Below are 15,424 nucleotides of genomic sequence, written 5' to 3'. Positions count from 1 at the left end.
AAAATAACACATAAAAATACCCTTATCACGATTCTTTAATGATTTATCAAATCAAACATATATTATAAATTAAAATTTATTTAGAAATTTAGAAATAAAAAGGTTGACTTTATACCTCCTACAAAATTGATAGTGATAATGTAAAGTTTAAAGGACAACTAATATTGAATTCTATTTTAAATAAATAAATTAATATAAAAAATATAGCGCGACATTATCATTTTTAATTAAATGCAAGACAGAAAAAAATAACAAATGACAACTCATTTACATTACATTTCGTTTTCTGTTATTTTATTCATATTCTTTCAAATTTGTATTTTGTCGATTGACTCTTAATTTTATATTATAAGCAATTTGCTTATTTTTTTAGTTTCTTTCACTGCTAATGCTCTTCGTACGAAAATAAATGTACCTTAAGAGTTTTGTCTACTTGACAAATAATTTTATTTATATGTCCATATTGAAAAATAATCGAATCATATTCTTTTATTTGTTAGTTAATTAAAAACTTGATTATTTGATTTCAACATGAATGGAAATTACTTAGTTTTTTTTCATTCAAATTCTTATTATTATTCATCCTAATTTTTAAATATTTAATTATAATTATATGTTTGTCCAATAAGAAAGTTTTTCCAATTAGTAAAAAAATCATATATCAATTTTGAATCTTTGAGTCTTCAAAATTGTTATGTTTTTGACGCGTGTAAATTTTGGTAACTCATAATCTCTAACGTTTTAAATAACAAAAGATCCTATAGTTCATACTTTAATACCAATGGGCTCTAGAGAAGGAAAATTATATAAGATATTAAGTTTAATTAATTTTAAAATCTTAAATATTAGGATTTCCTGCTTAGTTTTATCACTAAGTAAAAATTGATGTTTGCTTAATTTTAAAATCTTGTCAGTAAAAAAATTATTAACTAAATTTTAGTTGATTTTAAATTCCTAAAAATTAGAAAAGTTACTTAAATTATAATTTTATCTAATGTGAAATCTATTTTAAAAGGATAAAAAATGAAAATTATATTTCACCAACAGTTTGTTTGGATGGTCATTACCTATTGTATTGTATCGTATTGTTACTTTAAACATAATATTTGTTTTATTGTTACTTAAACTTTATTGTATCATATCGTTAAATTCATTGTTATGTAACAGCGGAAAGTGTTACTTTATGTAACGACCGATTTGGTGTGGTCACATAATTACCTTGTCTTTTTCTCTTACCTTACCCTTTATTATTATTAAACAATCTTTTACCCTAACTTTTTATATAATAATTCTACCTCGTATCATTTTTTTTTTTTTTTGGTAATACTGCAAGTTTATTTTTTATATTGATGGTATGTGATATAATGAAACAACGGCAAACGATACAATTTATCCAAAGATTGTATTCATCAAACGATACAGTACAATATAATACAATACAATATGATACATTATGAAACTATATGTAACAACCATCCAAACAAGTTGTAAGAGTCTTCATGCTTTTATAATAGTACAGATATAGATATATAGACATACACATATATATATACACACATACTACTGGGCACATAGTTAAAAAAATAAAAATTGAATTTTGTGGTGTAAAGCTAAAGTTAAGAACATATACCAAAATATTGTTTGAATATTATGATCGTATACATGTCATGCCATTCCTTTAAGGTTTGAGGCTCGTTTAGAGTAAACTAAGGATGTTATATTTAAAAGCTTATTTGTCAGAAAATTTTAATAGCCAAAAACAAAAATCAAGGCCCATAAATTAAAAAGAAGGGTGTCACGACCCAAAACTCATAATAGGTTGTGATGGCACTTAACAATATCGTTAGGCAAGGCCACAAGTGAACCTACAATTTAATTACCCATTTTTAATATTTAAAATAAAAGTTTCCTTTTATAAAAGAATGAAATAAGTAAGATCTAATGCAACTGCACATACTTTTTTTCTCAACAAAATACAAGCGTGAGAAATACATCCACTGTAGTGACAATAATGATAAGTACAATAGTACATCAATGCTAAAAGCCCTCAAAACTCGGTGCCACAAGTGTATGAGCAATCTAGAAAATATATAAAATTAATACAACTACTGTCTAAAAGGTAATAGACAAAGATAATATACAAGGTAGAGGGAGACTCCGGTGCTGCAGATCGTAGCAAGGCAAGCAGCTCACCACTAAGTCTCCATAGAAGTGAGGCTACGTGCATGTGTGACCAATGGTAGTACATGTCTCAGTAACTGTACATTCAGTGCAGAAGTATAGCGTGAGTACGAAAAACAATGCGTACCTAGTAAGTATCTAGTCTAATCTCAAAGAAGTAGTAACGAGGAGTCAACTTGACACTTACTAGAAGTCAAACAGGAATAGAAATACATAAGTAGACATGGTGAATGTACAACAAGTAGCAACGAAGTAAGTAAAAGTAATTACAGTAATTCCACACGAGGCTTAATCAAATCACTAAACATGTCCTAGTTGGCCTTGAAGGTGCTAACCCAACTATTACCAAACACATGAGTCTTAATCAAATCACTAAACATGTCCTAACCGGCCTTGAAGGTACTAACCCAACTATTACCAAATCAAATCGAGTCTCAAATATTAAGTATGAAGCTGTCGAGGCGAACAACTTGATCCTATGGGAATAGTGGTACTCGGTACTGCTGAGGCTAACAGCCCGATCCCATAAGAATAATGTTACCACACTGCCGAGGCGAATGACCCGATCCCATAAAAGTAATTTATTTTTTTGCTGAGACAAATGACCCGATCCCATAAGAGTAGATAAATTTACCTCGCTCGCGGAAACACATACGAGACGAGAAGATACAGATCTATAGTTTATCAAATATCTCCCAATTTTTCCAAAGTAAGAGGTTAAGTCGGTATCTTTATTAAAATCCTCAATCTCAGTCATAACTAAGAAAATTAATATACCGGATAGGTATAAATAGCACAATTAAAGGCATGTTGTGAATCTAAGTCTACACGAACATATTATGAATATATCTATGTACGGACCTCGTCACCTCGTGCGTACGCAGCTCCCCAAAACAAGTATCACACAACAATTAATACACCTAAGGGGATAAGTTCCCTCTTACAAGGTTAGGCAAGAGACTTACCTCGCTTTTAAGTCTACTAACCATCTCTTTAACCTCACTAGAATTCCCCAAATTAAGCCGAGCAATCCGAAGCTAATCAAAAATCATATAAACTAATTAATAATTTCTCAAAAGTTCCAAATTAGCTATTAAACTAATTTTCCAACCAAATCTGGGAAGTTCATAAAATCGCCCCCAGTCCTAGGTGCCCGAATTTTGAAAATAAATATTACCTGTGACTTCACGAACTCAAATATATAATTTATTCCCAATTACATAATCAATTTCATGGTCAAATCTCATTTTTATCAAAACCTAAGTTTTTCAACAAACTCCTAAAATTTTAACATTTTATCCGTTAAAATCTACACATAACCTATGTATTTAACTTAAATTAGGTAGAAATTACTCACCATATAATGCTTGATGAAAATCACTCTCCAAGAAGCTCCAAATTCGGACCATACAAAAGAGAAACGGGAAAAATAAGCCTAAGTCTCATCTTTAAATCAAAACACTGCCCAGTTGACGCTTCTTTGCGATCGCGGAAGAAGCTTCACAATCGCAAAGGCATAGCAGGCCCATGCCCTGAAGACCTTCTTCCCGAACGCAAGGATAGTCTCGCGATCGCAAAGTCTTGCCCAGCCTAAGCTTCACGAACGCGGTTAGCCCTTCGCGTACGCGAAGAGCAAAGGTGGTTGACCCTCCCCAGACCCTTTATTCTACACGAACGCGGGCTTGTATATGCGAACGCGAAGGCTACTGGTCCCAGACCTTCGCGAACGCGATCCCTTGAATGCGAACGCAAAGGGAAAAAATGTCCAGTTCCCTAATTCCTTCTCCGCGAATGCGACGCCACCTCCACGTTCGCCAGGACCAGCAACATCAGGTTCTTAGACTTAGCTCCAAGCAGTCTGAAATTTCCCTGAGCCACCCCGGACCCCGGCCAATTACACCAACGAGTCCATAAATATAATACTAACCTACTCGAACCTTTGAAACATGAAAAACAACATCGAAACCAAGAATCATACCCCAAAACCAACTTGAATCAACTTATGAACTTCAAACGTTTCAATTAGCTCTGAACGCGTCGAATCATACTTAGACTACTCGGAATGATACCAAATTTTTAGTACAAGTCATAAGTCACCATATGGACCTATTCCCAGGCTCGGAATCCCAAACGGTAATACCAAAGTCTATTGCAAACCAAATTTGAAGAATTAGAAAACCTTTAATGAACCAACTTTCCACTTTAAGCATTGAAATGCTCTCGGATCACCCAAAACCTAATCCGAATACACGCTTAAGTCCAAAATCATCATACGAACCTATTGGAATCATCAAATTTCGGTTCCGAGGTCGTTTACTCAAAATATTGACTCAAATCAAACATGATCATCTTAGGCCACTATTAGGGAACTAAGTGTTCCGATTCTAAACTGAACCCTTCCAAACATAAATTAGTCCAGAGATTAATCGTTAGGACTATAATCACCGGATAATTATATAGTTCAAATGTTTTAGTTAGCCTCAGTGGATATCAGGAGGGGTAGAGGTAGCCCTAAGAAGTCTTGGGGAGAGGTTATTAGGCGATACATGGCGCAACTGGAGCTGACTGAGGAGATGACCCTACATAAAAGGGTGTGGGGGTCAAAGATTAGGGTGGACGGCTAGTAGGTAGTCGAGCGTTTCTCTTTGTCTTATTCATTTCACTAGCATTAGTGTTAGTATTATATCCTTTTATTCATAGATTACTATTACTACCAAGAGTTTAACTGCTCTCTTGGATTCGGTCTTATTTTATCTTGTTGTTATTTCTACTTGTTGTCATTATCTTTTTTTTACTCATTCTCCGGCCGAGGATCTATCGAAAACAGTCTCTCTGCCCTTCCAGGGTAGGAGTAAGGTTGCGTATATCTTACCCTTCACATACCCCATTTGTAGAAAATTATTGGACTTGTTGTTGTTGTAGTGTATGATTTTGGGTGTGTTTGGTATGAAGGAAAATATTTTCCGGAAAATATTTTCCAATTTTCCCATGTTTGGTTAGCTTAGATGTTTTGAAAAATATTTTTCTTATGAACTCATTTTCCTCCAATTAGAGGAAAATGTTTTCCTTACAAGAGAAGGGAAAATATTTTCCAGAACTCCTTCTCAACCTTCCCCCTCCCCCCCCCTCTCCAAAAAAAGGTTTTTTTTTTTCAAATTTCAGTTTTTCCGTTACCACCCACCCTACTACCCCTCTACCCCCACCCCCTCCACCTGGAAAAAAAATTATTTTTTTTGCAATTTTAAATTTCTGTTTTTCTAGACCACCCCCCTTCCCCCCCCCCCCCCCCCCGCAAAAAAAAATTTGTAATTTAAATTTTTGTTTTTTTCGTTTTACCGTCCCCAGCCCCCCTCTCCCCCCCAAAAAAAATTAAATATATTTTTCAGTTTTAATTTTTTTATTTATCGGTTTAAAGGCTCAAAATTTTACAAGTTTCAAAATTATGAGTTCGGAGGTTTATGTGTTTTGAAGTTTACGGGTCTAGAAATTATAAAGTTTACGAGTTCGAAATTTCGCGGTTTTGAAAGTTTAGCGGTTCGAAAGTTATTGAAATTTGTGGGTCCGAAAGGTTATTGTTTTGAAAGTTTATGACTTCATGTTTATTATATCTAAATTATTTATAAATACTTTTGAGAAGTCATTTTCCTTAATTTGCGTACCAAACACCGAAAAATGAATAAGATTACTACTTATTTTCCAAGAAAACATTTTCTGTTATACCAAACACACCCTTAGTTACTTATTTGTCAATAGTTCTGTGCTCTCTTTTTGTGTCTGTTTTTCGTTTTTGTCTAAAGATTTGTGACAAGGATATGATTAGATGTACAGAGAGTTTATTGAATTTGCTTCACACTGGAATTAGGATATATTATGTGTTAAACTTTAGTGCAATAGTTTTCCGCCCTTTTTCTGTTTTCATTAATATCTTTTCTTTTTCTTTTATTTTTTAACTTATAATTCAGATTCTTAATTTAATTCAATTTTATTTCCTCGCATTTAATTTCAATACCAGCCCCTCGGATGGCCGGCTTTCTTGTTAAAGTGTTTGTATGGTTCTTGGAAATGCCGATCTTTGGATCCGTTATGCTCTACTTTTTGAAGAGAAATAACCTAATTCACAAGGTATGTTCATTTTATCCGCTTCTTTGCCTTTAATTGGGTGACACTGTTCGACTTGTACATTAAAATTAAATGATCAAAAGAAAAACTTGAATGAAAATTGAAAGAATCTAAAAGTATAATGAAAAAACTATATCGACTAAAATTATTTTAATTTTAAAGTATCAGACACTGTGCACTTTAAATGATCACAGAGTTTTCCCAAGCCCAGTTGTATCACACACAGGGTCGGACGCAAATGGATCGAAGCGGTGTCATCACACACCTTCATCGGAAAAAAATGCAACATTATATAAAAAACGAAGTAATATATAGTGATGACATCGCTTTCTAACCGAGAGTATTTCTTTATTTACTGGTCAAGCTCGTATTTGGGTTTGTAAAGGTTGTAGGTTCGAGGCTGGACCTAAATATTTTATTTCTATAACATCTTTGAACGAGCATTTTTGTTAAAAATTTGAGTCTAAGAAAAATTAAACTATATCTCCTTTGGAAATAATATTCAACCAAACCATTGGGCTAAGACTTGCAACTTGTAGGTAAATGATATTAAATAATACTTATTAATTTTTTTAGTTATATACGACACCGCTTACAAAAAGTCCTATATACATATCACCCCCCCTCCCCCCCCCCCACTATATATATATATATATATATCCTTCTTTAACTTTGAACGTTGGACATTCTCCCCTTGTATGTATTGACTTTCAAAATGCCTATTTCTCTTTCTCTCTCTCACACACACACACATATATATACTAGTTTTTCTGCACGTGCGATACACGTGTATTTTATATCATATTTTTACAAAATATATACTAAAATTAATTAATACTTACATAATTGAAAAATATTTTATTTTATCATAAATTACATATTTAAATAAGCAAAAAGCTAGCATTACTTTGTAACTTTAAGACCTTTTTTATAAATAAAATAAAAAAGCACACTCTCCTACCAACACGATCTCGATTTTTCTAGGCATAACGTTACCAATTAAGTTTTGGTATAGTTTCTTGAGTTTGATTGCTTCAATAGACGACGTAAAAAGCATGATTTCTTGATCGATTTTTTCCCTAATATTCTCCAGCCATAACATAATCAATTGCGCTTTTGGCATAATTGTCTTCTCAAGGTTGATTGTTCTTTTTTAATAAAATTCAAGCCTCGCATTTTTATGTGAATGTACATGTTATGCACAAAATTAAGCTTCATAATATAAACCTACAAATAATTCTTACATTTATTCATCAATAAGTATTAAGAGCTCAAATCTACAAAATGGATCATTTTTTATCCACTGAATGAAAATTAGATAATTAAGTATGATAAAATTAAGAAAAAAGGGTCATATATCTCCTGTACTTTTATATAATTCTGATTTCTTATTATTATAATTTTTAAAAGAATTTAGAGCTTGATGTCTTCATTGAGTCGCCAGCTAATTCGTCACATTAGTATATCAGAACAAGGAGCTCTCCTTCTCTCCCTATTTAACTAAATAGGATTTAGATAAAAGCAACATGACTTTACATAAAAATATTTATAAGATGTGAAAATAAATTTAAATGGGATTAGATAGAGGAAGCTTCGGAGGAATTGACACATTAATCAAAACGATGATTGCTTTGTCCCTCTACTTTCCTAAAATGATTCGGGTATAGTAAAAATATATTACTACTATTTAAGAAGTGTATAGTATTTATGTAACTTGAAGAATGCAACAAACTAATTAAAAGCAGTAGAATGGGGACTAATATAACTGTTGGTAAGTACATATGTAGTTTCATCTTTCTTAAATATATATAGAATTTTGTCTGCAAGAGCAAGAAGAAAATAATAGCAGAGTTATAAGTCATATGGCAATATCTTTCGTCGTTAATCCATATTCTAAAGCTATTTATGTTACAAAAGATTTTACTATAAATTTTTTCTAGACTTCATTAGAGTTATCTTATAGTCTTATTTCATAGGAAAAAACTTGTAGAAATATAGCTAAAGAAGAAATAGTCACATGTCAACGATCTATCGGCCATCGCCCATGTACTCACACTAAACCATAAATATTCTATATATTTGTAATTTTTTCAATTTTTTTTGTCCATCCAATGTCACTTGGCTTTATTTTTTAACTGCATATATAATAATTTGAAACACAATTTGGTAAATTTCTGTAATATGCTAGTATTATATGAAGAATATGCACACAAATTCAAATTCATAATACAGGATTATTAATACTAATTAGGAGGAATTATGCCTCTTATATGTCCGATTTAATATTTTAAGTATTCAACAATAAATACGTGGACTTTGAGGGAAAACCTTCTTCTTCTCTACTTTGTATTTAATTTGCAACAACATATGTATTTAACTATAGACAACAGATTTCACAATCAAGTTTGAGAAATCAATGTAACCCTATCTTTTCATATACACGTTCAAGAGAGAGAAAGTATTACGAAAATGTCTTGCAAAGGGAAAATAGAAAGTCAGAAAATATAAAAAGAATTACTACTACTTATACTTAATTAGGTGAAAACTCGACACTGAAAAAGAACATGTGGAAAATCAAAAACGACAAATCAATTGAATTGGCATTTTAAAAGCATGAACTTTATGATAAAGGACACAAAAATTCCGAGAGTACAACTCAAACAAACGCTAAATAAGAAAAATCACTAATTGTCTTACGATCATCTCCAAGTTTTAAATGTACCATTATCACTTTACAAGTGAAAAAAATTTCTACCAAAATGAGACATTCAACATAAAATATCTTAAATGAAGTCATACCACATAACGAAGCATTGTATAGATCATAACTAATATTATTAAGCTAATAAACATGACTACCAACTATATCTCTTAAATGCTGGAATAACAAAAAAAAAAAAAAAAAAAAAAAAAGAGCAAATAACGGACCAGAATTAAGTGCGCGACAACAGTGGCTCGCCGGGTATAATTCCATAACGCTCTCTTTTGCGAATCCTTTTTCCAAAACCACATCCCTTGAAATATTTATCGCACTTGCACCTTGCAGTGAAACCTGGTAGAAACGACAAACAAAGTCAACTAAATTCTTAAACTTGCATCCGAAATCATGCATAAAAATGATTAGTTTGACAAATTTTGCCCAAACGACAATCAAATGTAACTCCAATTTAACTTAGAAAAGAAAATAACAAATAATTAAAATAATATGATGATTATGCGGAATGTGGAAGTATATGCGTATAGAAGAACTTGGTGTTTTCGCGGTTCGCTCATGGTTGATTAAGCCATTAAGGTTATATAAGAGATGTGATTTGAGGGTAATGCGGATGACAATTGGGTAATTAGGAGTTGTTTGTAGGTGTTAGGTTTTGTTTTAAGAGTTTTTAGCAACAAAAAAAAAAAAAAGTTTTCTTTTAAGAGTTGTGACTATTGATGTGAAGAATTTAAAGTGTTAAAACTTAGAAACATATTTCTTCTGAATAGGTGCCTGATGGAAGGTTGCGTTTTGTAGGCTTTAATTTTTTATTTATATTTTTAAAAACTATTATAGGTTAATTAAAGGATACTTTGGTAATTTAATTTTTGGCTTAAGGGCTTCCCACTTTTAATATAGTATAGATAGATAGATAGATATATTGGAGAGGTGAGGGGTGGAGGGTGGGGGATGGAATCAAAATACATATCATCATGCTCACTTTCATAAGCTAGAAATTACATTGTTGAAATTTTAACGAGTTATTTTATATATTCTGCTTGTGTGTTCTCTTTCTATTTGAATTACTCCATGTCAATTGTTAGGTAATGCTTATTAATATATAAAATACAAAATTTGATGGCATTTTAGCATTTACTATGAATTTTCCCTTTTTCCCCTTCTCTTAATAAGCTGGTAGTAATTAATACTCCTCTTTCAACGCAAATGAAATTTTTTGGCAACTTTTAGTTAAACGAAACAAATTACTTGAGCGGCACACATACATGCTACCTAAGAGTTAAGATGCAAGTAATCTTGATGATCAGTTTTGCCACTATAATATAGAGGTAAACATTAATGCGGTGAAATGTCGCCTCTTGATCTTAATTCGGAACAAAGTCCAAAAGTTTGTCTCTTGTTTCATTGTTACTGAAAAGTGTTATTTGGCAGCATGTTACATTTGCTGAGTTGCAGGAGTCACCCCTCTATGTTCCTCTTCACAGCTATGAAGGTCCGGTTATTTTATCTTTACACGTACAGTCGTTTTAAGTCACGTTGCTATATATGAAGAGTATTTATTGGTAATGACAATTGACAGGGAAAGAAGAAAAAGAAGTAATATGTGTAGAGTACGGAGCATCTCCATCAGAACAGGTTGGGCAGGCCTCGGGATGCCTTCCATCAATTTTAGAACCTCCAAAGTATAGTTTCAGTAGGTGGACCATATTGGATTATTCAACAGCTTATAACTCCAAACTAATTACACCTCGCAAGGTATTGTCCCTAACCACACGTCTTGCACTTTTCATGATATTACCGCCACAAACTTTTTTCTTTTTTGGTAGTTAAATGATTTTATTTACCAAACCAAAGTATATCACTACAAGAAATTACGTTTTCAGTGACGAGCGACGCTTCCTGTTGCCACAAAAGTACTGGGATGAAAGCTGACTGGCTTGGCCCAATAATATCCTCTAGAGCTCCTTTTATCCTCTCAGAGATGATCTTAGATATTATCTTGTAGATAGTAGAATAGCATGCAATAGGTCTAAACTCTCTAATAGACTCTGGTTGAGCTTTCTTAGGGACTAAGGTAACCACAATGTTATTTGCTGCTTTTAGCATCATGTTGTATTTGAAGAACTCTTGTACAGCTTGGTAGACATCACTTTGGACTATAATCCATGTTCTTTTAAAGAATGCAACATTAAATCCATCTGTGCCTGGTGCTTTATTATCATCTATCTCAAATAAAGCAGCTTTGATCTCCTCCCCAATTACTTCTGAGCATATAATTCTTTGTTGTGCAACAGATACACTTGGTCCCTCCCTCATAATTTGCAGATCAATAGAATCTGATGACCCCAGCAACTCTTTCTAATTCTATCTCCTGTTGTGAACGTAGTGTTTGGCTTGAGTCTGTCTTCTGAATAAATATATGAATTGTGCTAGCTCTAGAATTCATACAATTGAAAAAGTAAATGCTATTTCCATACCCTTCCTTAATCCAATGTGCTTTGGACTTCTGCCTATGTACTTTCTCTCGTAATGCTAACCATTTGTTCAGCTCCTTCCAGCTTCTTTTTCCTCTAGTATTAATGTTGGGTCATGTTTATTGGTTAGATGAATCTGGATATTTTGGAGATGTTCTCTTGCCATAGCAATTCTCCTGTCCATGATGCCAAAGTTGGATTCCTTCATTTTCTTCAGGGATTCCTTGCAATTTTTAAGTTTTTGCCACACCTTATACATACATGTTTCCTAACCCTCCTGTCTCCAGTCATGTGCTACTACCTGCAAGAACCATTCAGCGAGTACATTCAGAAACCTAAAAGGCTTCCTTCTAATATCTGTATTCAATGCACATTCTAGATGGATTGACGCATGATCTTAAAAGTGGTTCTCCAAAAACTGCGTTGTGATGTTACCATACTGTATCACCCATTTATCACTACATAGTACCCTATCAATCTTGCTCTATACATTTCTGTTGGTCCAAGTAAGGAACCTTCCGGTTGATTTCATGTCTGTAAGGCATAAAGCAACACAAGTGGCTCGAAAGTCTTGAACCTCATGGTCAGCAACTGATTGGCCCCCCACTCTATCTTCATAATTCAATTCAGAGGAGAGTTGAACCCCCCCCCCCCCACACACACACACACCAAGGGGTATCAATAGCACAACCCATATTTGCATCAGAACCCTCCACAGAGCTTTCCTCTCCTCACTATCATTACTGCCATTAACCACAGTCAGGGCATTTTGAAATTGAGAGAGTCTATCTCTGATATAGCAATGGATAAATTGAGCATGAGACTCTTTAATAGTAACAGAAACATCTTCTCCCTTCAATAGAAGTCAAATTTTTCCATTTGGTGCTTGAGAATAGTTATTAGTAGTTTGCTACCTCTAACTATTAAAGATATACTAGTAGCAAATTTAGGTTCTTTCACTTTTGTTTCTAACAGTCCCCCAAGCTTATTTTATTATTTCTCAAATAGTTCCCCATTTACCTCTGTTTGAAGGGCTTGTTCATGCCCCTCACATTCCAATATTCCAAATCATGCAGATATGGGTTTGGTTCTCCCATCTAGAGGCTTGCCTGATATAGTATCACCCAAAATTTTCATTATAAAAGGGTAGAATAAATTTTGAGTAGTGATTGGTCTAGAAATAGTTATTAAAAGAGGTTTTCCATGCTGGAAAAGGGCTGCATTTGGCATTCTTCCCTGTATAGCAGTGCTAGTTTGAGGAGAGTCACGTATAACATGTTCTGGAGTCCTAACAATAGGAGCTGCAGTGTTCCTTCTGCTAGCATCATTTTTCTCCTTTTCAACCTTCTCGGACACCTGAGCCTGTTCATATGTACCTTATTATTTCCTTTATCATCAGGACCAATTCGCACATTGGTTTGAGCTTTGCCTACCCATTGCAAGTTGACCTTCTTATCACCCTTAAGACCTTCCTTTCCTGGATGGACCCTTTTTTGGTATGTACATCTACCTGAGTTTGCTTCACTTGACGTTCAACTTTGCATTCATGACAAAGGGATAAACATTTTTGGCAGAATAGTGGTTTCCAGTCGTAGCTCACATACTAAGTGAAAGCTTTACTAGATCAACAACCTCAACTTCATTAGGTAATTCCTTAATTACATCCCTTTCTACCAAGACTCAAGCATAGGACGCCCTATTTTGCTTCTCAGTACATTCATCCGCAAATAGGTCTTCCCAATAGGCTAGCAATCTTATTGAGAGTGATTGCATTCCAACAACTTAGGGGGAGATTAGGAAATTCACCCACAATGGCATGGTACGTGGGAATTCCTCTTGAAAATAAAAATAAGGAGTCCAATCCTTCAGAATTAAAGGCATGCTATTGATTGTATAAGGTCCAGAGTAAAGGATCTTATCTCTATCATACCTATTATGAAATTTAGCAATGTAAAATCCATCTTCGTGGAAATATAGTTCTGGAGTTGTAACAGAATGCCAAAACCTTGCAATAAAATTACTTATGTAATTATAAGTGGGTGTTTTACCTATGACATGCATCACTAGTTTTGCATACAAGTTTCAAATAGCGATACAAGCCTATTCCAAGTTTCAACATCAAAATCCGAATCCATTAGCTAAGAAGTCAACATATGGTCAAACTTAATAAATTTTTTTCAACTTCCAAAAATACTAGTTTTCGGCAAAAAATGAGTCAAATCAATTTAGGGACCTCTAATTTTCATTTCGTACATACGCTCAAGTCCAAAATCACGATACAGACAAGGTCGTTTTCACAAAATGTTGACCATGGTCAACTCAAGTTATTTTTAAAGCCAAATTTCACATTTTCTTCAAATTTTGCATAAACGCTTTGCAAATAATGACACGGACCACACACGCAAATCAAGAAACATCAAACAAAGCTAACGGAGGTCTCGGAATACGGAATTAAGGGCTAATACTCAAAATGACCTATCGGGTCATCACAACACGTAACCATCATCAATGATTCAAGCAAGCCCCTCAAACCAAGGCTAGGCAAGATACTTTCCTCAAACAAGCAAAATCAATAATTCAAGAATGCATTTCCTTTCAAATCGGCCTCTAAACGGCTCAAAATTAGTCAAATAACATAACACGATGTCAAAAAATGCTATAGGAAATAACTACGGAGCATAAAGGCTCGATCTTTGATCAATTATACAAAATCACACCAAAAACTTAACTCGGGTCCGCTTCATGGAACCCGACAAAACTCATAAATCCCGACCACCCATTCAAATAGGAGTCCAATATATAAGTTTTATCTAAATTCGATTCCGAATAGGGATTAAGTTCTCAATTATCTCTCCAAAATAAAGCACATAAACTCTAATTTTCCTCTTTTAAATCCATGTTCTAAGTGTACAAATTCATGAATAATTAAGATATAAAATTATATCCAAGTAGAGAATACTTACCCTCAAAGTGGTGATGAAAATCTCCCAAAACATCGCCTCTAACCGAGCTCCAAAACTCCAAGTAATAAAAAAGGAGTAAGCCCTCGAAACAAAAGAGGTCTTCCAGGGATCTCGTAACTGCGGCCTTCAGTGTCATTTCTGCAATGCCGCGTCTTCGGCCAATACCTCACATCTCTGAGCTTCATTAAACAGCCGACCATTCGCACATGCGGAGCTAAACTCCGCTTCTGTGATCCCGCATGTGAGCTCCCTTCCGCTTTTGCGCATCCACTTCTGCGCAACAAACATCGCAGAATCAGTCCTTCAACTTCCTGCTCATGCCCGCATTTGTGCACATCCATCCGCATGTGCAACGTCGCACCTGCTGTCACGATCCCAAATTCTCACCTTATGATGTCGTGATGGTACCTAGTCTCTAAGACTAGGTAAGCCTAACATTCATTGATAGTTTAAAAGAAATAACAAACTAATATAATAAAATAAACTGATAAAGCTCATAATAACTCTAAAACAGAACATTAGTACCCAATCTCCAAAACTGGTGGAACTGAGTCATAAGCTCTATACGAATATACTAAAATCTCTAATACAACAATGTTTGATAACAGGATAAATAGCAGTAAAAGGAATAACAGAAGGTGACTCTGAAGCCTACAAGCATCGAGAAGGCATACCTTAAAGTCTCCGAAAATGATTGAGCGATCACCAGCATCCGGCAGAAGCGGTTGTACCTGGATCTGCACAAACATGTGTAGTAGCATGAGTATACCACAATTGCATTCAATGAGTATCAAGTCTAACCTCGATAAAATAGTGATGAGGGCAGGTCAAGACACCTACTAAAATAAGTAAAACAGAGCAGAGTATAATATAGACTAATAAAGGCAAGAGAGGAAATGAATGATAACAAAGCAATACAATAATATAGACTAACATCAGGATTTAAGGCAATAAAGGCAACATAGTGAACACAT

General features: G+C 34.0%; 1 protein-coding gene across 1 annotated transcript in view; it reads left to right on the top strand.

Moving 5' to 3' along the window:
- LOC104233950 (fatty acid amide hydrolase-like) overlaps positions 1 to 15,424 on the top strand; it is a 59,167-nt gene that overhangs the window by 917 nt on the left and 42,826 nt on the right. The window contains exons 2-4 of the mRNA XM_070174495.1: positions 6,194 to 6,303; positions 10,445 to 10,505; positions 10,593 to 10,768. Coding sequence (XP_070030596.1) covers positions 6,194 to 6,303; positions 10,445 to 10,505; positions 10,593 to 10,768 — 347 coding nt within the window. The remainder of the gene's footprint in view (positions 1 to 6,193; positions 6,304 to 10,444; positions 10,506 to 10,592; positions 10,769 to 15,424) is intronic.

The sequence above is a fragment of the Nicotiana sylvestris genome, chromosome 5 (assembly GCF_000393655.2).
Source record: "Nicotiana sylvestris chromosome 5, ASM39365v2, whole genome shotgun sequence".
Lineage (NCBI taxonomy): Eukaryota > Viridiplantae > Streptophyta > Magnoliopsida > Solanales > Solanaceae > Nicotiana > Nicotiana sylvestris.
This window is presented reverse-complemented; position numbering and strand designations above follow the sequence as displayed.